At 38.6% G+C, this 23,960-nt stretch overlaps 2 protein-coding genes across 9 annotated transcripts in view; one reads left to right on the forward strand and one right to left on the reverse strand.

Moving 5' to 3' along the window:
* MCTP1 (multiple C2 and transmembrane domain containing 1) overlaps positions 1-23,960 on the reverse strand; it is a 1,071,916-nt gene that overhangs the window by 425,157 nt on the left and 622,799 nt on the right. The window contains exon 1 of one of the 2 annotated variants that reach the window (XM_010807608.3): positions 4,412-4,506. The exons of the other annotated variant lie outside the window; for it this stretch is intronic. The gene's annotated coding sequence lies outside the window, so the exon portion shown is untranslated. Of the gene's footprint in view, positions 1-4,411; positions 4,507-23,960 lie in introns of those variants that run through there. 2 annotated transcript variants of the gene reach the window in all.
* Positions 4,593-23,960, forward strand: part of SLF1 (SMC5-SMC6 complex localization factor 1) — a 68,211-nt gene continuing 48,843 nt past the window's right edge. For 6 of the 7 annotated variants that reach the window (XR_003035374.2, XM_024994238.2, XM_024994241.2 and 3 more), the window contains exons 1-5: positions 4,607-4,690; positions 17,089-17,202; positions 17,359-17,434; positions 18,547-18,787; positions 22,573-22,735. Coding sequence is in view for 6 of the 7 variants with exons in the window: in XM_024994238.2 (XP_024850006.1) it covers positions 17,089-17,202; positions 17,359-17,434; positions 18,547-18,787; positions 22,573-22,735 (594 nt within the window). In the remaining variant the exon portion in view is untranslated. Of the gene's footprint in view, positions 4,691-17,088; positions 17,203-17,358; positions 17,435-18,546; positions 18,788-22,572; positions 22,736-23,960 lie in introns of all 7 variants that reach the window. The other variant, NM_001102058.2, reaches the window with a different exon arrangement.

Consider the following 23,960-nt stretch of genomic DNA (forward strand, 5'->3'; position numbering starts at 1 on the left):
TTGGCTTAAAGCTCAAAATTCAGAAAACGAAGATCATGGCATCCGGTCCCACCACTTCATGGGAAGTAGATGGGGAAACAGTGGAAACAGTGTCAGAATTTATTTTTCTGGGCTCCAAAATCACTGCAGATGTTGACTGCAGCCATGAAATTAAAAGACGCTTACTCCTTGGAAGGAAAGTTATGACCAACCTAGATAGCATATTCAAAAGCAGAGACATTACTTTGCCAACAAAGGTTCATCTAGTCAAGGCTATGGTTTTTCCTGTGGTCATGTATGGATGTGAGAGTTGGACTGTGAAGAAGGCTGAGCGCTGAAGAATTGATGCTTTTGAACTGTGGTGTTGGAGAAGACTCTTGAGAGTCCCTTGGACTGCAAGGAGATCCAACCAGTCCATTCTGAAGGAGGTCAGCCCTGGGATTTCTTTGGAAGGAATGATGCTGAAGCTGAAACTCCAGTACTTTGGCCACCTCATGCGAAGAGTTGACTCATTGGAAAAGACTGTGATGCTGGGAGGGTTTGGGGGCAGGAGGAGAAGGGGACGACAGAGGATGAGATGGCTGGATGGCATCACTGACTCGATGGACGTGAGTCTGAGTGAACTCCGGGAGTTGGTGATGGACAGGGAGGCCTGGCGTGCTGCGATTCATGGGGTCGCAAAGAGTCAGACACGACTGAGGGACTGATCTGATCGGATCTGATCTGTCAGGTGGGGCTTCCCTGGTGGTTCAGTGGTAAAGAATCCACCTGCCAATGCAGAAGACACAAGTTTGTTGCCTGGGTCAGGAAGATCCACTGGAGAAGGAAACGGCAGCCCACTCCAGTATTCTTGCCTGGGAAATCCCATGGACAGAGGAGCCTGGCGGGCTACAGTCTGAGGGATCACAAAGTCAGACATGATTTAGTGACTGAACAATAATAGCATGTGTCGGGCTCATGCAGGGTGTTTGAAGCTACCTCAACCTGGAAAGCATTCTTCTATATCCATTTTATGTTAGGTTTAAAAAAAAAAAAAACTGAGCTCACAAAGAATCAGTGACTTATCAGGGTCATAAACTAGCAAATACATGCCTGAGATTCTGAACTCTGAAAGTGGAGTCACTCAGTCGTGTCCAACTCTTTGCGATCCCGTGGACTAGAGCCTACCAGGCTTCTCTGTCCATGGGATTCTCCAGGCAAGAATACTGGAGTGGGTTACCATTTCCTTCTCCAGGGGATCTTCCCGACCCAGGGATCGAACCCAGGTCTCCTGCATTGGAGGCAGACGCTTTAACCTCTGAGCCACCAGGGAAGCCCAAAATCATAATTATTATACATCTACCAACATATAAGGGTTGGATTAAATGATGTAATTTACATCATTTACATGTAAAATACAATAAATTTACATTCATTATATGTAAAACTCCACTCAAGAAAATTTTCTAGCATGTTAGAATAACACTTGGGAGGATTTTTGAGCCAGAAAAGACTTTAAACATCATTTAATCCAACCTTTATAGATGAGAGATATGCTCAGAGGGATAAATTTCCCTGTGTTTAGACCTAGTTAGTAGATGAACCAGGATTAAAATCCAGTTGGAGGCAGTATAGTGAAGTGGTTAATACTATGGTCCTTGGAATCAGCACTGGTTCCAATCATAGCCCTGGCACTTAATGACTGTGTGTAACCTACAAAGATTTACAAAGCTAATCTTTGTTTTCTCAATCTTAAACGAGTGATAAAGCCCTACAGTGCTGTGAGAATTAAATGTAACACTGCACAGCAGAAAGTAAGCAATAACAAATACTAGGTATTCTCTCATCTCCTGCCTCACTGTCCACTCTTCTTTGCAGGATAGCATATTGCCTTTTGTGCATGGGTTGTGGAGTGGACATTACATTCCAGGGTCAAAGTGAGTAATGATTAAATGTGCATTTATTTATCTGGTAAGTCCCTTTAAAAAAAAAATACATGTACAAATACTTCTCTGTGGATAAATAACTTTTAAAAAGTTCATTCAATAAACATCTATTGAGCCCATAGTACATACCAGATGCTGAGTATGAAACAAACAAAACAGATAAACTCTCAACCTTCATAAGCACTGAAATTTGGCGGGGAAAAAAAAAATCACTGAGATCTACCTGCGGGATGTGCAAAGCAAATATTATTCACAGAGAAGTCAATACGATGTAATGGACATTAGCGTTTGAAATGAGCTGTACACATATACCTGTGTTTTTTTGTAAAACCAGTTATTCTTTAGAATTAAGTTCTAGATCATTTCTAGTACTGGTCATTTCAACTAGATTTTAGTAAATTCCTTGAAAACTAAACTATTCTATTTCTTTACATACAGTAGACTATTGGAAAGGGCAGGTTTAGTTAAGCACACTTGATAACATATGCTAATCATTGTCTGTTTCAGGGTTACATGAGTGGAAAGGAATAGTTTTCTAAGAGCTAGTAGATAGTAATTCCTTACTGGGCATCACAAAGTTCAGTTTTATGAATTTGTGCTCATTTATTCATTTTCTCTCTTTCTATATACACACACAAACAGAAGCTGACTAAACAGATAGCTGATACTCTGGTCTTAGAGTCACTAATAATACACTGATGGTCTCTAGATTGCTTGTATTTGTTTGAGTAAGGGTGATAAAACTGGCTAAGGATAAATAAAAAAAGAATTTGGATTACTCATATGTCAAAATTCTTTGTAGGGATTCTTTAAATCCCTAACACATTCCTTAATCTTTAACACATTAAGGAATTGATTCCTTAACTCCTTAAATCTCTTATACTCAAGTTTTGCTATCCATTTGACTTTGGAATGTGATATACTATCCAATTTTACTGGAGAGTGAAAAGAATGATTTTGTCATTTATGAAAGGAAGTAGACAGCATAGTAAAAAGAGCCCAAGCTTGGAGTTTCCCTGAAACTGGGTTCAAATCTCAACTGCCATTTAATTGTATAACTTGTAAGAACATCTGAGTCTCAGTATAAAATGTTTGCAAAATGGGGATAATACGATTCTCTTTGTAGAACTGTAGAAAGTTTAAATAAAATGATAAATGTAAAGTACCTGGCAGATAGCAGCTATTTGTGGCTAACATTAGTGGCTGGCTATATTAATTTGAAAAGAGGTCACAAATCAAGAGCAATGATTAAAAAAAAACCCAAAACACTGCCTATCTGGTAACTAGTTGTTATATAAAAACAAGGTACCTTTCTTAAATTATTTATAATCCTTGCAACTGAAGAAATAAGGAAAAACCACAAGATTCAATAAAAATGACAAAATTGGGACCAAATGAGGTTACAAAATTTCGAATTGTTGATCAACTAGGAGATAACATGCTTCCATACTCTCAAAAGATAATAAAGCATTTGCCTGATGCATCAGGGTCCTTGAATTGAACATATTGCATTTTTCTTTATGGTAGTTATTGCTAGAACTCTATGTAGAACTGACTGGGGGTAAAAAAAAAAAAATCAAGCAGCTGCTTATGGAACACGTGATTGTTTCAGTGAAAGGTGGTAAGTGAAAACTACTTACCTGAACAAACTGCATGACTCAAGAAAGAGAAGTCACCAAAAAAAGCTTCTCTCATCACATTTTTAAAATCTTCTACTACATGGGCACATTTCCTCACATTACCTTTTCATCGGAAGCAAATTCTGCTCAGACCCCCATCTAAAATTCTCCTGAAGGTTTCATTAGGAAGCCTGGAAGAATGCAGAGGCACTCCTTTCTGAAAGAACATCTATTCCTGACTACTCCTTTCCAAAAGGTAAAAATGTGTATCTAAAACCCACGCATGAAATTTTGAGCTTGTTCTGCTATCTCAATTAGCTCATAGAACAAAGACCATTCTCACCCTATTTAAACCGCGGCGGTATCGCTGAGTTCTCAATCAGGAACGACCCCCAACCCGACCCCCTCATCCCACTTCCAAAAATAGAAAAGGTGAGCTCTTCAGCCAGCTGCTTGTCTCCCCGGCACTGCACCCCAAGATGAAGGAAACCATACTCGGGAAAAAGATGGTAAAGCAGCTCTCGAAAATCAAGGGTGACCACCACCCTGCCTGTGGGAGAGTGTGAACACTCCTTGACCACCTCTACAGACACTCTCCTAAAAGAGGTCGCAGTAGACGGTGTCTTCTGTCTTACCCAGGGGCACCTGGGGACCCGAGGTCGAGTTCCGAGCTGGAGACAGAAACTGTGAACTGAGAAGATGGTAAAGTCGGAATCTCAAGGCCTTGTCCTGCAGCACAGAGGGTCAAGAGCCAACGGGGTTGGATGGGGACTCCGAGTTCAACCTTTTCCCGCTTAACTTCTCGGTCAGATCAAGATGCTGCACGGAGTCTCGGGTGGACGGAAATACCAGGTCCAGGAGGCAACCCAGAAAAAAATAATAACTCACCAGTCTCCCAACCTTCGGCGCGGTGCTAGCAGGAGCTTGGCCCGCGAGTCCGGATCCAGCCGGGGAACCTGCTTGGAAGACCCTGACGACAGCTCGAGAGCGTCACTGACAACCACCCGGAAGTGTCACAATCGCTTCCGGAGCCGCGGAGCGCGCGGCGGGAAATTATTTCCCAGAGCCCGGATTCGTGAAGCCACTGGTGCCGCAGCGGCAGTCTTCGTCCCGCCTGTCAGGGGCCGCTCCGCGGAGGCAGCAGCCCCAGAAACCCCGGCCGGGAAGGTAAAGGGCCTCAGCCCTGAAGACGCGGTGTTCACCCTGACCGTGTGGGGGTGTTTCCTCCTCAAGTTTCGGCGGCGTCCGAGATGTGAGGCTGTGGGAAGGCGCCGGGGCAGGGGAGCGGCGACTGCACTTGCCTCTGGCGCTTCCCGCGGCCGCGGCTTGCCCGCGTCGGTGGGGTCGTGCGGCGGCGGGCAACGGGCCCCCCGGCGCCTCTGCTTGTGCGGGCGGCTGGAGCGGCTTCCCATGCCTTCCGTTTTCGCAGCTCGTTCTACTGCCCGGAAGGCGCTAGGCCACTCGCGTCTCTCGTTTCCATAGAATCGCCTGGGACGCGTCTCCCCGAGTCCCGGCTTCTTGGCTGCTTTTCCATAACTTAGCGTCAGTGCAGGTGGTTGGGAATTCCCCCAGGCCCACCTTCCTATGAAAAGGCAAATGCCGTCGTTTATTTATTTATTTTTCCTTCTTCCTGGTAGAATTATAAACAAATCTCAAACGGTTCAAGAACGTCTCTCTGCGGCTCCTGTAGGCCTTGAAATACGCACATACACACTCACACGTCTCCCTAAAGACGGCGGGGGTTGGGGCGGGCTGTGTTTCTGGGGATTATGGTATCTCAGCTGTTTGAAGGCAGGGACCAAGGCGAAGGGATTATCCTGAGATTCCGCCCCCCCCCCCAAAGCCTCTCTGATTAAATATTGACAGAAAACTTGTTATGTTTTGAGTACTTCCTTTCAAGATTTGACCCGGAAATCAGATGAAACTTGATTTTGGAAGCGTCAAGCTCTTTTGTACGAATGAATATCCTATACCAGAAAGAACAGAACAGTTATCGTTAAGACACAAGGAATGAAAATTTAAACCTAATTTCCAGTGTAGGTGTGACAGGCTCTTGTGTCTTATAAACTTTTGGGGACTTGTGTTATTATGTTATGCCTCATTTCCTAGAAGTACCTATTGATGCACAAGGTGTTCCCATTTTTGGCAAGTTTGACGAACCCGTCCTGCAGGTGTTTAGGTGGATTTTTATAAGGGAGTTACCTTGATTATGTCTAAGTTAACTCCGTGTTAATTTAAATGAACTAGGATGTTTTAAGTACTTGAATATTGAAGATAGCCTTCAGTAATGCAAAATATGCTCTTAGATCTGTTTTCTAAGTAGATTTTCTTTTTCATTATTGACTGTGGTTTAATTATATCATTTAACATTTTCTTGCTTCCTTAAAGCAGAAAGCATAAATCATGTAAAACGGTCTTTGAAAACGTGGTCAGATGTGGGTTTTTTCATAGTCGAGATTAAGAACTCTGAAGATTTCCACTAATGTCCAAAAACGTTTTTAAGAAAACCAATAGTATAACTAACTAGACAGTATTTGCCTGGTTAATTACTCTAAATACACTATTTCAGGGAAACATTTTAAAAATAAAATCAGTAATTCCATATAGGCTCTGAAAAAACAACACTCTTTCTCAAAAATATAAATTAGAACAGTATGTTACTTGACTCTCCTTAAATATGCTAATAGGAAATATGTGCTCTAAAATTTAGTATGTACTATTTCTTACCTTTTAAAGCCTCTTACTGCTTAAAAGTAGAATATTCCTGAGACTTTTAAATTCACTTACTTCTTACTTTCTTGATACCAGAATTACTTTGAAATAAACTGTTTTGTTTTTGATGGAGGAGAAAAGCCCATATGAATTAGTCTAGTGAATCATTAATACCAAATCCACTTTGAGAGGAAAATAATGAAAACTTTTCATAAGAAAAAACTGGCACTCTTTGGATTGTTCCTAAAAACGCTTTGAAATTTTAGACACTGATATTATTTTTCTGAAATTAAATTGTAATTAGTATAGATATTTTCAGTGCTAACAACTGTCTCTTCACCCTCACAGTAGATTCCTTATCTTATGAGGTTTCTCTTTGCTTCTCTGAAAGTAGGTTACTTTTTAAAATTATAATGTTAAAAGTATCTAACTAGATTCTGAAATTAAAGTCAAAGTGTATTGTAGAAAAGGCATATAGTTTTTGCAGACAGAGACTTAGATTTTGAATGTTGATTTCTCCCCATTTTCTAGCTATGTACCCTTGAGCTACTTTTTAATCTCTCAGGTACCCCATTCTCATCTGTACAAGAACTGTAAATAGCACTTTAATTTTTAAGAAGAAAATGAACATTTATGAAGTAAATAAACCCCAGAATCCTGCTACGTCAATCTTAAACTGTTTGCTCCTATTAAGTAATACAAAGTTCCTAGAATACTAAAGCAGCTGTGACTTCATCCCCCATGGCTAACCAATGTCTTCTGTCCATCTTTTATCCCTCAGCATCTCTTTCATTCACCTTGCTTCCCTTAAGGCCCATTTATCCCTAAAATTAACATCTCTAGTCCAACCTATGCCTTGTATAGTGCCCAAATAGATTGGATATCTCCCCTGAGTCCTCATTTTGTCCTCGCCACAGTCACTTTGCTGCTACTTCTCCATTTCTTCCCTGTACTGCTAGATCAGTCATCAAAGAGACTGATATGACTGCTTCTTTCCCAAACAATGTCATTGAGGTAAAGATATCCCTGAAGTCTCACCATTGGTGACCTTAGTCAGATAATTAATTTACTCACTCATGTCCCTGATCTTTGAAGGATGGGACAGGAAAAGATACTATAGCTTTAAAAGAAAAAAAAAAAAATTGTAATGCTCAGGTGAATTATATTAAGCCAAAAAGCCTAATATGGCTCCTAGGCCAAGAGGCTGCAGAATTCCTAAACTCCATTTGATGTTATAGCGTTCAGCCAAATGGGATTTTACTCTCACAGTATGAGTTCTGTAGTTTGGGTATTACTTTTGTAGTGTTGGTTAAACTGAGATCCAGCACTTTGACTTTTCTCAATTTGAATATTATTTACTTTGCCAGTTAAATGCTTTGGATCCCTGATCTTTGAAGAAGGGAACAGGAAAAGATACTGTAGCTTTAAAAAAAAAATGTTTTTTTCTTTTCTAAAGCCCAGCTGACTTATATTAAGCCAAAGGCCTGATTTGGCTTCTAGGCCAAGCGTGCATGTACATGTGTGCTCAATTGTGTCCCAACTCTTTGTGACCCGATGGACTATAGCCCGCCAGCTCCTCTGTCCGTGGAATTTTCCAGGCAGGAATACTGGAGTGGGATGCCATTTCTTCCTCCAGATCTTCCCTGACCCAGGGATCAAACCTGTATCTCGGGAATTGGTAGGCGGATTCTTTACCACTGAGCCACCTTTGAAACCTCATAGGGGAAGAGGGTGCAGATTTTAATAGCATTTGGAGCCAAACAGGATTTTACTCAAACAAAATGAGTTCTGTGATTTGTGTATTCCTTTTATAGTGTTGATTACATTGACTTCAGTTTTAGTAGTATTTACTTTCCCAATTAAATGCTGTTAGATAAGAGAAGTCCTGAAAATCTTTTAAAACTCTTTAATTCAAAGCACCAATATGGATTGGGTTTAAGGCTTAGTATGTCCTTTCCAAAAGAAGGAGGTTTTAATGGTGATTTTCCTTAGGTTTAAAATCAAAATAGTTCACTGAAGAGCAAACATTAAGAAACTACTAGTTTTCAACCCATTGCCTTAAAATGGCAAAATATTCAGTAGTGTAGAAAAAGACCATCATATAAAAGATACAGACTATATAAATTTTTATTTTTTAATTTTTTTTACACACATCCATAAAACCTTCAAGTCAGATCCTTCCCCTGTCCCAAATATTAACAGTGGTATTATAAAGGAATTAAAGATTTTAACCTTTCTATATACTTTGTAGTATTTTTCAAATTTTCTATCATCATGTATTAATTATAATTAAAACATAAATCAGTAAAAGTTATTTTGAGGGAAATTTTAATTCTTAAATACAAACATAAGTTAAACTTTTTAATAAATACCTTATTTATCTTAGTTAATAGCATACAGTTTTTAAGATGCATTATGTTCTCATATTTCTATAATAATCTGTCTAATCATAAAAGAAAAATTATAATGCAGAGTAGAGTAGGGAAGGTTTATCCTTATTTTCCAATCCCAGACCTCTTTAAGCAACCTTGCACTTCTTTTTGGCATACTTTTCTCTTTCACCCAACTGTTACACCCTGGTCTTACATACTCTTTCCCATACCATACCTTTCTATTCATATCACTATTCTTGCCTCTATTTCTTTGAGTTCTCTTAAAATATTCTGTTTCATATTCTTCAAAGGTGTTCTAGCTATGTATCATTTTGTAAAGAATTTATAGACCTAAAAAGCTAGTATACAGTGTCCTTAATTATGATGAGTGCTATAGGTTAATTTGCATTTTTAACTGGCGCCAACTGCAGAGGAATGTCAGGCATCAAGGATAGGCCCATGTGGGAGATATTTTGGGAAAGTCCACACCACAGGGACAGTTGCTTGTTCTTTGTAAATGCCAGCTCTGTTCTAATTCATTATTTCCTTAGTTGTGTGTATTATATGATTCAAGGTAAGCAACTAGATTCCTTTTTAATTATTGCAAAAGTTTTGAAAATTAATATAAGAGCATCTTCTTTAACTGAAAATCTCATGTATAATTTTAAACTTTTTGACAGTAAAGATAATGCATTTAACTTAAAAATGAATGCTGTGGGGTTTTTTGTTGTTTTTCTTTTCCTGTTATTATCTTAGGGTAGTATCTTCTGTGTGAAGACATCAAGGATTACCCCCTACAAGTTCTAGAAAAATATCTAATTTCTGGAAATACTACTGGAACAATTATATCGCAGTTTATTTACCTTATTTCCTGAGGGAAGACTTCTAGCAGTTAGCTCTTCATCGTCCGTATCCCAGAACCTATTACCAGCACAAAACTTCACTTTGAATTATCTGGGTAATTGATAGGTATTAACACCAGTTTTGTATAGTACTTTCTTTGGGTTCACTGGTATATCAGGCTATTATTTATTGTTTTCTTACTCCTGTAGGATCATAGGAAGAGACATTAAGCCACTAATTTTTTAAGTATAAACAAATACTTAATATCTATGTATGTATATGTCTATTCCTACAAATATAGATAACTATTTTCCCTTGTAACTATATGACTTAGACCTGTGGTTATTAGTTTATCATATGATGTGATGTTAAGAAGGATTGCTAAATGTATTGTGAATTCTGTTCAAGTAGATCATTTTATTATAGGACTCTATTAGATTAATGGAATTTGTTCTTTAAAAAAAAAAACAAACTGCTAGTTATTGTGTGCCATCACTGTGATTTGAGATTCTTTGGAAATTTAGCTAATAGCACAGTTTTTCTGATAAACTTGTTAATTTTCTATGTTTTGATTTGTTTTTTAACACTTATATTTTCATGCACTTTGAATCAGGAAGTCTAACTTCTTTACCTGTGTTTCTTATTCACTTTTCCTCTTTGCTTGTTTAATATCAGTTTCATTTTCATTGTTTTTCAAAGGAAAGAAGTTGCTTTAAAAAGGTTTTCTTGATTTCTACCACTGAGCACAGTTGGTCCTGTTTTCCTTTTACTGTGGACTCTTGCTTTGATAGAAAAGGCTGTTAAATATCCAAGGCGGCTGTATTTATTCCATCATAAGGACAGTATGATTTAGGATGGAAACTTGGCATTGTATACAACTCTAATAAGTCCAAATCGTTTAATAATTTGTACATCAATCTAAAATACGTTAAAATGTCACCTTGTTAATAATAAACATTCAAATTGTGAAATAGCTGTTCCTAACTTGATATAAAAGAGGAGCATAATGATAATTTTTTCCCTTATATTTCTTCATAGCATATTAAGTGCTCAGGAAGCAGAAAAATACTATTTAAAATACTATTTATTGAAAACAATTTTTTTTTCTGTTCTGTTTTTGACAGCACTGGGTCTTCATTTCTGTGTGCAGGCTTTCTATAGCTGCAGAGACTAGGGCGCTACTCTCTAGTTGCAGTGCATAGGGTTCTCATTGCAGTGGCTCCTCTTGCTGTGGAGTACGGGCTCTGGGCGCATGGGCTTAGTTGCCCTGCAGCATGTGGGATCTTCCAGGATCAGGGATCAAACCAGCGTTCCCTACATTATAAGGCAGATGCTTAGCCCCTGGACCACCAGGGAAACCCCTAAAATAACCTTTAAATCAGACTTTTTGGGAGCATTACAGTGATTTTGTTGTTGTTGCTTTCTGTGTTTTCCTGTTACTTAATAGTAGTTTCTCTATGTAGGCATTTTATTTTATGTTTTTAATTTTCTTTTGTTTTTCCAAGTTGTTGGTTGGTTGGTAGGTTGGTTGCACTGGCTTTTCACTGCATGGGCTTTCTCTAGTTGCAGCTAGCAGGGGCTACTCCCTCGTGCCTGCGCTTCTCGCTGCAGTGGCTTCTCTTGTGGGGCACAGGCTCTAGGGAGCATAGGCTCTCGCTGCAGTGGCTTCTCTTGTGGGGCACAGGCTCTAGGGAGCATGGGCTTTGGTAGATGTGACGCATGGACTTAGTTGCCCAACAGCATGTGGAATCTTCCTGGACAAGGGATTGAACCCATGTCTCCTGCATGAGCAGTCAGATTCTCAGCCACTGGACCCAGGGAAGTCCAAGCACTTAAAAATAGCCACGTGGGAAAGATTTTAAAGGCTACTCAAACTTCCCTTCTTTGGCAGCATTTTTCTTGAAATACCTACTAAATTGTTTTTCAGACTCTTAAATACGTAAATAAAATACTAGTAGTGGGTGAAATGTATATGGTTAAAACACTTGTATTCCTCTGATGAAAATGACTTTCAGGAACTATAAAAACAATTAGATTTGCCTTTCCATTAGAATACCAAGGTGGTATTCACAGATAGGTTTCCGTGTTTCTGAAAAGACCTATTATTTTCTCTAGGAAATTTTCTTAAAGGCTTTGTCATTCCCTGAAATTAGTGATAGCGGTTTTTCTCCCTGGTTTTGGTTGTATGCCTTATAATTCCCATGTGGCTTTGTGTGTTAATATGTGTTCTGCATTAGACTAAATCATGATTTCTAGCAACAGCATGTTTTTGTAAAGTTTTTGAATACCATTGATACTTCACTTCAGTCGCTTAGTCGTGGCCAACTCTGCGACCCCATGAATCACAGCACGCCAGGCCTCCCTGTCCATCACCAACTCCCCGAGTTCACTCAAATTCTTGTTGGAGTAGGTGATGCCATCCAGCCATCTCATCCTCTGTTGTCCCCTTCTTCTCCTGCCCCCAATCCCTCCCAGCATCAGACTCTTTTCCAGTGAGTCAACTCTTTACATCAGGTGGCCAAAGTATTGCAGTTTCAGGTTCAGCATCAGTCCTTCCAGTGAACACCCAGGACTGATCTCCTTTAGGATGGACTGGTTGGATCTCCTTGCAGTCCAAGAAACTCTCAAGAGTCTTCTCCAACACCACAGTTCAAAAGCATCCATTCTTTGGTGCTCAGCTTTCTTCACAGTCCAACTCTCACATCCATACATGACCACTGGAAAAACCAGAGCCTTGACTAGACGGACCTTTGTTGGCAAAGTAACGTCTCTGCTCTTTAATATGCTATCTAGGTTGGTCATAACTTTCCTTCCAAGGATTTAGCGTCTTTTAATTTCATGGCTGCAGTCACCGTCTGCAGTGATTTTGGAGCCCAAAAAACTAAAGTTTGACACCATTTCCACTGTTTCCCTGTCTATTTCCCATGAATTGATGGGACCAGATGCCTTGATCTTCGTTTTCTGAATGTTGAGCTTTAAGCCAACTTTTTCACTCTCCACTTTCACTTTCATCAAGAGGCTTTTTAGTTCCTCTTCACTTTCTGATATAAGGGTGGTGTCATCTGCATATCTGAGGTTATTGATATTTCTCCCGGCAGTCTTGATTCCAGCTTGTGTTTCTTCCAGTCCAGCATTTCTCATGATGTCTCTGCATATAAGTTAAATAAGCAGGGTGACAATATACAGCCTTGCCGTACTCCTTTTCCTATTTGGAACCAGTCTGTTGTTCCATATCCGGTTCTAACTGTTGCTTCCTGACCTGCATACAGGTTTCTGAAGAGGCAGGTCAGGTGGTCTGGTATTCCCATCTCTTGAAGAACTTTCCACAGTTTATTGTGATCCACTCAGTCATAAAACAGAAATAGATGTTTTTCTGGAACTCTCTTGCTTTTTTGATGATCCAGCATTTGTTAGCAATTTGATCTCTGGTTCCTCTGCCTTTTCTAAAACCAACTTGAACATCTGGAAGTTCACGATTCACGTACTGCTGAAGCCTGGTTTGGAGAATTTTGAGCATTACTAGAGTGTGAGATGAGTGCAATTGTGTGGTAGTTTGAACATTCTTTGGCGTTGCCTTTCTTTGGGATTGGAATGAAAACTGACCTTTTCCAGTCCTGTGGCCACTGCTGAGTTTTCCAAATTTGCTGGCATATTGGGTGCAGCACTTTCACAGCATCATCTTTCAGGATTTGAAATAGCTTAACTGGAATTCCATCACCTCCACTAGCTTTGTTTGTAGTGATACTTCCTAAGGCCCACTTGACTTCACATTCCAGTATGTCTGGCTCTAGATGAGTGAGCACACCATCGTGATTATCTGGGTTGTGAAGCTCTTTTTTTTTTTTTTTTGTGAAGCTCTTTTTTGTACAGTTCTTCTGTACACCTCTTCTTGCCACCTCTTCTTAATATCTCCTGCTTCTGTTAGGTCCATACCATTTCTGTCCTTTATCGAGCCCATCTTTGCATGAAATGTTCCCTTGGTATCTCTAATTTTCTTGAAGAGATGTCTAGTCTTTCCCATTCTGTTGTTTTCCTCTATTTAACAACTATTTTTCTAACTAGAAATGTTGTGAATTTTCTTTTTCTTGGCCAATAAATGTGCCACCTCAAATACAGAGTACATTTTGAACTTCATTTAAATAGAAATTAATGACTCTAAATTTGAAACTGTAATTTTGTTCAGTCTACTTTGTAGGGGATGAAAGTAACATGTAGCACAGTTAAGAAATCTAGATTAGGAATAATTTAGTAAATTCTGAAAGAGATGGGAATACCAGACCACCTGACCTGCCTCTTGAGAAATTTGTATGCAGGTCAGGAAGCAACAGTTAGAACTGGACATGGGACAACAGACTGCTTGCAAATGGGAACAGGAGTACATCAAGGCTGTATACTGTCACCCTGCTTAATTAACTTATGTGCAGAGTACATCATGAGAAACGCTGGGCTGGAAAAAGCACAAGCTGGAATCCAGATTGCCGGGAGAAATATCAATAACCTCAGATATGCAGATGATACCACCCTTATGGCAGAAAGTGAAGAGGAACTAAAAAGCCTCTTGATGAAGGTGAAAGGGGAGAGTGAAAAAGTTGGCTTAGAGCTCAACATTCAGAAAACTAAGATCATGGCATCTGGTCCCATCACTTCATGGGAAATAAATGGGGAAACAGTGGAAACAGTGTCAGACTTTTATTTTGGGGGGCTCCAAAATCACTGCAGATGGCGACTGCAGCCATGAAATTAAAAGACGCTTACTCCTTGGAAGAAAAGTTATGACCAACCTAGATAGCATATTCAAAAGCAGAGACATTACTTTGCCAACAAAGTTCTGTCTAGTCAAGGCTATGGTTTTTCCAGTGGTCATGTATGGATGTGAGAGTTGGACTGTGAACAAAGCTGAGTGCCGAAGAATTGATGCTTTTGAACTGTGGTGTTGGAGAAGACTCTTGAGAGTCCCTTGGACTGCAAGGAGATCCAACCAGTCCATTCTGAAGGAGGTCAGCCCTGGGATTTCTTTGGAAGGAATGATGCTGAAGCTGAAACTCCAGTACTTTGGCCACCTCATGCAAAGAGTTGACTCATTGGAAAAGACTGTGATGCTGGGAGGGTTTGGGGGCAGGAGGAGAAGGGGACGACAGAGGATGAGATGGCTGGATGGCATCACTGACTCGATGGACGTAAGTCTGAGTGAACTCCGGGAGTTGGTGATGGACAGGGAGGCCTGGTGTGCTGTGATTCATGGGGTCGCAAAGAGTCGGACACGACTGAGTGACTGAACTGAACTGAGTATTTGTGTGTGTGCTCAGTGGCTCAGTTATGTCCGACTCTTTGCATGGACTGTAGCCCCTGGGGCTCTGTCCATGGAATGTTTCAGGCAAGAATACTGGAGTGGGTTGCCATTTCCTCCTCCAGGGGATCTTCTTAACCCTAGGATTAAACCTATGTCTCTTGCATCAGCAGGTGGTTTCTTTAACCACTGTGCCACCTGGGAAGCCCTCGTCCCCATATACCTACTATAACATTTGATGTAAATACTGTGGTACCATAAGTTTAAATTCTCCATTGACTTATTTATACATACTGTTCAGTATCTGTCCACAAACACTGAAAATTTGTATGATATCTGTGTGTCATTGTCCACAAGTGTCCAGTCATTCTTCAGTTGCTCAGTCTTGTCTAGCTGTTTGTGATGCCATGGACGGCAACATGCCAGGTTTCTCTTCAATATCTCCTGGAGTTTGCTAAACTCATGTCCATTGAATAAGTGATGCCATTCAACCATCCCATCCTCTGTCGTCCCCTTCTCCTCCTGCCCTCAATCTTTCCCAGCATCAGGGTCTTTTTCAGTGAATTAACTCTTCACGTCAGGTGACCAAAGTATTGCAGCTTCAGCATCAATCCTTCCAATAAATATTCAGGACTGATTTCCTTTAGGATGGACTGGTTGGATCTCCTTGCAGTCCAAGGGACTCTCAAGAGTCTTCCCCAACACCACAGTTCAAAAGCATTAATTCTTTAGCATTCAGCCTTCTTTATGGTCCGACTCTCATATCCATACATGACTACTGAAAAAGCTATAGGTTTGACTATGTGGCCCTTTGTCTGCCAAATGATATCTCTGCTTTTTAATATGTTGTCTTTGTTTTCCCATAGCTTTTCTTCCAAGGAGCAAGTGTCTTTAATTTCATGGCTGTAGTCACCATCCACAATAATTTTGGAGTCCAAGAAAATAAAGTCTATCACTGTTTGCTATTTTTCGCTTTCTGTTTACCATGACGTGATGGGACCGGATGCCATGATCTTTGTTTTTTGAATGTTGAGTTTTAAGCCAGCGTTTTTACTGTCCGCTTTTACCTTCGTCAAGAGGCTCTTTAGTTTTTCTCTGCTATCTGCCATTCGGGTGGTGTCGTATGCATATCTGAGGTTATTGATATTTCTCCTAGCAATCTCCATTCCAGCTGTGTTTCATCCAGCCCAGCATGGGCTGGATCATTTTGAATGATGTACTCTGCATATAAGTTAAATAGGCAGGGTGACAACACATAGCCTTGATATACTCCTTTCCCAATTTTGAACCAGTTGGTTGTTCCATGTCTGGTTCTAACTGTTGGTTCTTGACGTGCATACAGGTTTCTCAGGAGCCAAATAAGGTGATCTGATATTCCCATCTCTTTAAGAATTTTCCACAGTTTGTTGTGATCCACACAGTCAAAAGCTTTGGCCCAGTCAGTGAGTAAAGCAGAAGTAGATGTTTTTCTGGAATTCTCTGCTTTTTCTATGATCTAGTGGATGTTTGTGGTTTGATCTGTTTGCTCTGCCTTTTCTAAATCCAGCTTGTACATCTTGGAATTCTCCGTTTACATATTGTTAAAGCCTAGCTTGAAGGGTTTTGAGCGTAACCTTGCTAGCATGTGAAATGAGTACAGTTGTGCGGTAGTTTAAGCATTCTTTGGCATTGCTCTTCTTTGGGATTCAAATGAAAACTGACCTTTTCCAGTCCTGTGGCCACTGCTGAGTTTTCCAGATTTGCTGGCAAATTGGGTGCAGCATTTTAACAGCATCATCTTTTAGGATTTGAAATAGCTCAGCCGAAATTCCATCACCTCCTACAACTAGCTTTGTTGTAATGCTTCCGCAGGCCCGCTTGACTTCACTCTCTAAGATGTCTGGCTCTAGGTGAGTGATCACACCATCGTGGTTATCCAGGCCATTAAGTCCTTTTTTGTACAGTTCTTCTGCATATTCTTACCACCTCTTCTTAATATCTTCTGCTTCTGTTAGGTCCTTGTGTTTTCTGTCTTAGCAAAAACAGCAGTTTAAAATGAATCTACTATATTGATGAAATTTTAAAAGTATTTGTCTTTTTCTGAAGAATTATGCTCATCAGTGTGTTCTAGTGGCAGGTAAATCTTTCAGTGTTCAAACCAGAAAACAAATCATTTTATTTACAGCCACATTTTGATAAGGTCACGTTTAAAACTAATTTCTGTTGCACATTAGCATTTGAACATTGGTACTGTCTTACAGTTAAGCCTTATATCTTAAGTAGTTTTTATTTTTATCACTCATAATTAAAAAATGTCAACTGTATGAATAACATGTTTAACATATGTTGTCTTCTTTATATGTATATGTTAGATGGAAGACGATGCCCCAAAGCATATTATCCAGATGACAGGATTTAAGGTAGAAGAAAAAGAAGCTCTAGGCAAATTGCTTTTAAAACTGGATTGCACTTTTATCAAGAGTGAGGTGAGTACAGTTCAAGGTATAGTTGAAGAATAACTAAAATTAAAGTACTGGCCTAAAAATTATAAAATGCCCCCTTGAATTGTAAGGATAGACAGAATATGTTAAAAAGGAAATCTTACCTTAATAGCATTTTTTGGTGTGGATTTGTCTTTGCAGAAATACAAAAATTGTACACATCTAATAGCTGAACGCCTATGTAAGAGTGAGAAGTTTTTAGCGGCTTGTGCAGCAGGTAAGTTAACTATCTTCCCCTCACTTTTGAAATAAAAAATCCTCATGGTGAAGAAAAAAGGCTTTAATCTCTGGAAAGATAGTTGGTTTACTGTATCAAATATAAATGTGGTTCTTTCTGATATTTTTCTGAAAATATTTGATGTATTAGTTTTGCTTTGATTTTCTGAATAACACTTGAAAAAGATATTGAAGAGGCAGAAATATTTACTTCACCTAGTGTAAGTGCTTTATACAAGAAAAAAATATTTTTTAACAGAAAGGCTTGGTACAAAATACCTTTAAAAAAAAAAAAGCTTTTGTTGAAGCCTCAGCTATTCTCAGTCAAGTTTTTTTCCTTTGATCTATCATGGAAGAGTTTCTGTTTTTGTTCTCTTGCTCTGCTTCCCCTCCCATCCATCCTGTGAAGCATTGATCATTCTATTTTACTAAGATTTAAAATTTTCTGAACCTTTATTAGGGCTTAATCTCCTCTCTGCTTGTCACCATTGATGTTCCTTTTATAATTTGCTCTACTGTGATTGATTTGGTGTATCATTAGTCCACTTGCTTTTTTTTTTCCTCCCTTCAATATTTGACTCAGGTGAATTTACTTTTTTTTTTTTTTAGTAATTTACCAGAAAAACATTTGGATTCATTATTATCTCCAGAGGTGAAAACATGTATTTTATCTGCTGTTTAAAAAGATCATTGATGCCTAGATAAAGAACTACAGAATGTTATTAAATATCCTTGAAAATTCATTGTTTTAAAGTATAATAATGCTGTAAACATTATTGTAAAAACTTTTAGCATAGGAGAAAGAATATAAACCTCATTCAAATTGGTAAGCAATAATAGTCATAATTCAATATATTTTATTAATCCTTAACTTTATATTTTACACAGTAACAGAATTATAATTATTTATCATAAGAAAGATTACATACAGTGTTCAGTGATGTTGTAGGCCTTTATCAGAAAATGTAGGAAAACATAATTCAAAGATAACATTGGCAGTGTAGAAAAAGGCATGTTGAAACAGGGCAAATTTTATTTGTTATTTGGTCTTTATTTTTTCCCATTTATCAGAACCAAAATTCTTTTGTGACTAACAGTTTATTTGCTTTCTAGGAAAGTGGGTACTAACTAAGGACTACATAATTCATAGTGCCCAAAGTGGCAGATGGCTTGATGAAACAACTTATGAATGGGGATATAAAATTGAAAAAGACTCCCATTATTCACCTCAAATGCAATCTGCACCTAAAAGATGGCGAGAAGAACTGAAACGCACTGGTGCTCCTGGAGCCTTCCATAAATGGAAAGTTGTCCTCCTTGTTAGAGCTGATAAGCGAAGTGACTCTCTTGTAAGGTGAGATCTCATAAAAGCTAAAGCAGTGAATGTGAAAACAAGTTTTGTTTTGTTTATTTTTTTAATTATTGCTGTTCAGTTGCTCAGTTGTGTCTGACTGCGACCACATGGACTACAGCAGGCCAGGCTTCCTTGTCCTGGAGTTTGCTCTTCAAACTCATCTGCATTAAGTCGGTGATGCCATCCAACCATCTCAGCCTCCGTCGTCCCCTTCTCCTGCCCTCAGTCTTTTCCAGTGAGTTGGTTCTTCACATCAGATGGCCAAAGTATTGGAGCTTCAGAATCAGTCCTCCTAATGAATATTCAGGATTGATTTCCTATAGGATTGACTGGTTTGATCTCCTTGCAGTCCAAGGAACTCTCAAGAGTCTTCTCCAACACCACAGTTCGAAAGCATCATTGCTTTGGCACTCAGCCTTCTTTATGATTCATCTCTCAAATCCATACGTGGCTACTGGAAAAAACAGCTTTGACAAGATAGACATTTGTCAGCAAAGTGATGTCTCTGCTTTTTAATATGCTATCTAGATTTGTCATAGCTTTTCTTCCAGGGAGCAAGCATCTTTTAATTTCATGGCTATAGTCACTGTCTGCAGTGATTTTGCAGCCCAAGTAAATAGTCTGTTACTGTTTCCATTCTCCCTGTTTATTTGCCATGAAGTGATGGGACCACATGCCATGATCTTCACTTTTTGAATGTTGAGTTTTAAGCCAGCTTTTTCACTCTCCTCTTTCACCTTCATCAGGAGACTGTTTAGTTCCTCTTTACTTTCTGCCATTAGGGTGGTGTCATCTGCTTATCTGAGGTTATAGATACTTCTCCCAGCAATCGATTCCAGCTTGAGCTTCATCCAGCCCGGCATTACTCATGATGTACTCTGCATATAAGTTAAATAAGCAAGGTGACAATATATAGCCATGACATACTGTCTTCCCAATTTTGAACCAATCTGTTGTTCCATGTCTGGTTCTAACTGTTGCTTCTTGACCTGCATACAGGTTTCTCAGGAGGCTGGTAAGGTGGCTTGGTATTCCCATCTCTTTAAGAATTTTCCACAGTTTGTTGTGATCTACACAGTCAAAGGCTTTAGCATAGTCAGTGAATCAAAGGTAGATGTTTTTCTGGAATTTTCTTTTTCTATGATTCAACTGATGTTGGTAGTTTTATCTCTGATTCCTCTGTCTTTTCTAAATCCAGCTTGTACATCTTGAAGTTCAAGTACTTGGTTCAAGTACTACTAACGCCTAGCTTGGAGAATTTTAAGCATAACTTTGCTAACATGTGAAATGAGTACAACTGTGTGGCACTTTGAACATTCTTTGTAGTTGGAATGAAAACCTTTTCTGGTCCTGTGGCCACTGCTGAGTTTTCCAAATTTGCTGGCATATTGAGTGTAGCACTTTCACAGCATCATCTTTTAGAATATGAAATAGCTTAGCTCGAATTCCATCACCTCCACTAGCTTTGTTCGTAGTAATGTTTCCTAAGGCCCACTTGACTTTACACTCTAGGATGTTTGGCTCTAGGTGAGTAATCACAGCATCGTGATTATCCGGGTCATTAAGACCATTTTTTGTATAGTTTCTGTGTATTCCTGCCAGCTCTTCTTAACATCTTCTACTTCGGTTAGGTCTATAGACCTTTTGCATTTCTTTGTAGTTATTTTTTTGTATTTCTTTGCAGTTACTCATTAATTCTAAAATGAAACATGGTGATTTACTCATTGATTACCTGGTTAAGCCATTCTGCTCATTTAAGTATTATGTGTCTAATGGAACAGAATCTACTTTCTAGCATTGCATTATTCTCAGGGTCTCTGTTTTATTTTCTGTGTTATTTCTAGGCCAACTCAAGTAAAAAAAATTTTTTTTTAATTAGGAGATATTTGTTTTCAGTTGTGAAGCACTTCACAGATTTTTGTAAGTGAAGTATTACATTACACAAAGGGTTTTTTCTAAGTTTATGTAATGTCTTCATGGTTCATACTGTTTCTCTCATCATTTCATTTCTTTTTATATTTTTCATCATATTTTAGGACTTATTTAGTAAAGTGTGTTTCAAGACTGCTGTGACTTTTTTGCAGGAAGGGGGTAGTCTGAGGGCTTTTGTTATTTTTACTGAAGTGTAATGTATAGACTATAAAATGCAAAATTTTTTAGTGTACATTTTGATGAGTTTGGACAAATTTATGCTCCTATGTTACCATACTACAATCAAGATCTCTAAATTTTACATCATCCTAAAATATTCGCTTGTGCTTTTATACATTTAATTATGTGTATCTTCCCCTGTTGCTTCTTACTCATTTCTTGGCTGGAGGATAAGGGTTGGTGTGTTTTTGTCCGTTGGATAAGCTTTAGTCTTAAGCATTCTTCTTGGTCTCGGGTTGAGATAACACCTATTGTTTTTGTCTCAATGAAGCCATGACAGCCAAATTCTCCCTTGTATGATAGGCAGGAAAAGAAAAATTCCACGTCTCCCACAGCTTGAGGTGTCTGCTTTGTATAAGTGCAGGGACCTAGGCCCAATTGGCATTCCTGCCCCCTCTCCAGGGACAGGTGGCTTTTGCTTCTATCCTTTATCCAGTCTCTTCTGAGCTGCACAGCAGGAGGCTTTCCTACCCCTTTCCCAAAGGCAGATGTGTTTTAACTTCCACTCTTCCAAAAACCAGTGCATCTTTTCCTGGGTTCTGAAGTCAAAAAACTTTCTTAACTTACCCAGATGGCTTCAGGCTTCTGCTTCATAAGAGAGATGGAGGCAGGGAAGTGGTTCTGGTTTTATGTTTATTTCTTGTTGTCAGGCAGTCCCCACTGGCCCACCTTCACTACCATCGGGGATTCCCGCTGTACTTGCTCCTAATCTTTTTCAGGAATCCTTAATAGAGGCTGGGGGCAAAGAGCTTGCAACTGAGAGGACATCCTTTCATGTGTCAGGGATTCTCAGTTATTCTAAACTGTCGTACTACCTACACTTGGCCTTTAAATTTATTTAAATATTACCAGACTCTTACTTGCATTTATGGTGGCTACTTCTGTCCTGTGCTCTGGCAAAAGTGAAATAGTTTGGGCATCCAATCTCTTCACAGAGGTGCTGACTGCTCCTTTGGAAATTCAGTTTCTTAATTGGCTTATTATCTCAGTTCTCTGCATTCATGAAAAGTTATACTTTTGTGGATTATTTGACTTATTGTTCTTGTAAGGTCGTAGCAGTGTTCTTTTGTAGCTTTCTAAATCCTCAGCAGTAATGAACTTTGATGAAACTTTTGGGTATGTGTCTGTGTCTTCTGAGCCTAAATGTAAAATGTATGTCTTAATGTAGATCAAAGTTAAACTTTTTCAAAAGGTAAATTTTTAGAAGAAGGTTGGCAACTTTAGTTCCATTTTTTGTGGTTCAGAATGGTTTTTTTGGAGGTATTGTTGCCTTTTGAGGTGAAATACTCTCTTATACTTCTTCCTTTTTTGGCTTATAGAGGTGACTTTTACTTAGGAAATAAACAGTATTCTTGATTCTTAAAAACTTTCCCCATTAAAAAAAAAAAAAAACAACTTTCCCTATATCAAGAAATGGATAAATAGAGAAAATAACATGATTTCTTAAGCATCTGTTCTGAAAAACTTAACAGGTTAGGTAGTCATTGCAATAATTATTCTTCATGGCACTCAAATAGACCAAAGAAGTTAATTTCTTTCAGAAAGTTCTGCATCTACTCCTGGAAAGAAATTGATTTAGATAATTTGGCTAAATACTTTCTTTTTAATACTTTTCTATACTGTTTACATTTTAGAGTTTTGGAGGCTGGAAAAGCAAATGTTATTTTACCAAAAAATTCACCAACAGGAATAACTCATGTGATTGCCAGTAATGCAAGAATCAAGGCTGAACAAGAAAAAGATGACTTTAAGGCTCCGTTCTATCCAATTCAGTATCTAGAAGATTTTCTTTTAGAGGTAAGTTTTTTTTTTTTTTTTTAAGCATTTTTAAATGTTTATTTTATAAAATTGATACAGTGAATATATAAAATCAAATTATGTTCTGAGTTTTGAAAATATGATTAGAATTAAAATGATATTTTTAAGGCAATTACTCTGAATTATTTAAATATTTGAAAATACTTCTGATAAAGCTAAAGGGAGCTTGCTTATTACATTTAAAATTTATCTTATCCAGAGTCTCTACTTTTGTTTTCAGTGCTTTAGTGATGTTTATTATAAAATAATATTAAGCATTTTGAATCGGTATAAATAAAACATCAGTGGGCTATAGTATCATGTGAGAATTCTTCACGTATTTTCCCACTGGAAAAGAGAAAGCTGTTTCCAAGAATTCAGAAATATTTTCCTGTCCTTTTCCTCCACCAGCATCTCCCCACTTGGTACACATACCACTCCTTAAGTTGTCTGAATGGAAATAACCCTAGAAGAATTGCTTTGAAAGTAAGCACAGAAAAAATTTTTAGAAGGTTCACTCAGGATGGACGAGAACCTGCAGTATGTCTAAAAATTGAATCTTTGTCTTCTAGGGAAAATTAGCTCCTTCAGTGTTTCCTATTTCAATAGATACTATACAACCTTTTATTTAATAATTTATATTAGAAACTTGGGAATCAGTCTTGAAACCTTCCTTTCCTTTATTCCCCACGTCTTGTCAGCTACCAAATCCTATTGATTTTATTCTGAATACGTCTTGAATAAACTACTTCTCTGCTATACTAACATCATGTTCAGTTCATCCTCTTGTCTCTGTGCTGGAATCAACTCCTTTTTACTCTCCCTGTTGTTCTACTTCTTTGCTGCTACTCTTGCTAATTTCCTAATAACTCTTACCTTTTCTTTCTCTAGTCCATTCAACTTCATTCAGAGGGAACAACTAAAATGCTCTTTCTAAAATAGTTGTGATGCTGTCACTTTCCCACTTAAAATTCTCCATTGGCTTCCTATTGCCATCGGATAAAGTTGTAAACCTCTAACGTGGCTTTAAGTTCCCACAGGGTTCCTGTCACTCCTACTTTTGCAACTATAACCTGCTCTACTTTTTCCTATGCTTGCTAACCTGTAACTGCCTTCTCCCAATTTCTTAAACGGGTTAAGCTACTTCCTACCTCAGTATCTTCTGAAAAGCTATTTCTCTTCTTAAACAGCTCCTCTCCACTCACTACTCTCAGTCTCTGTGCTT

The sequence above is a fragment of the Bos taurus genome, chromosome 7 (assembly GCF_002263795.3).
Source record: "Bos taurus isolate L1 Dominette 01449 registration number 42190680 breed Hereford chromosome 7, ARS-UCD2.0, whole genome shotgun sequence".
NCBI classification, from domain to species: domain Eukaryota; kingdom Metazoa; phylum Chordata; class Mammalia; order Artiodactyla; family Bovidae; genus Bos; species Bos taurus.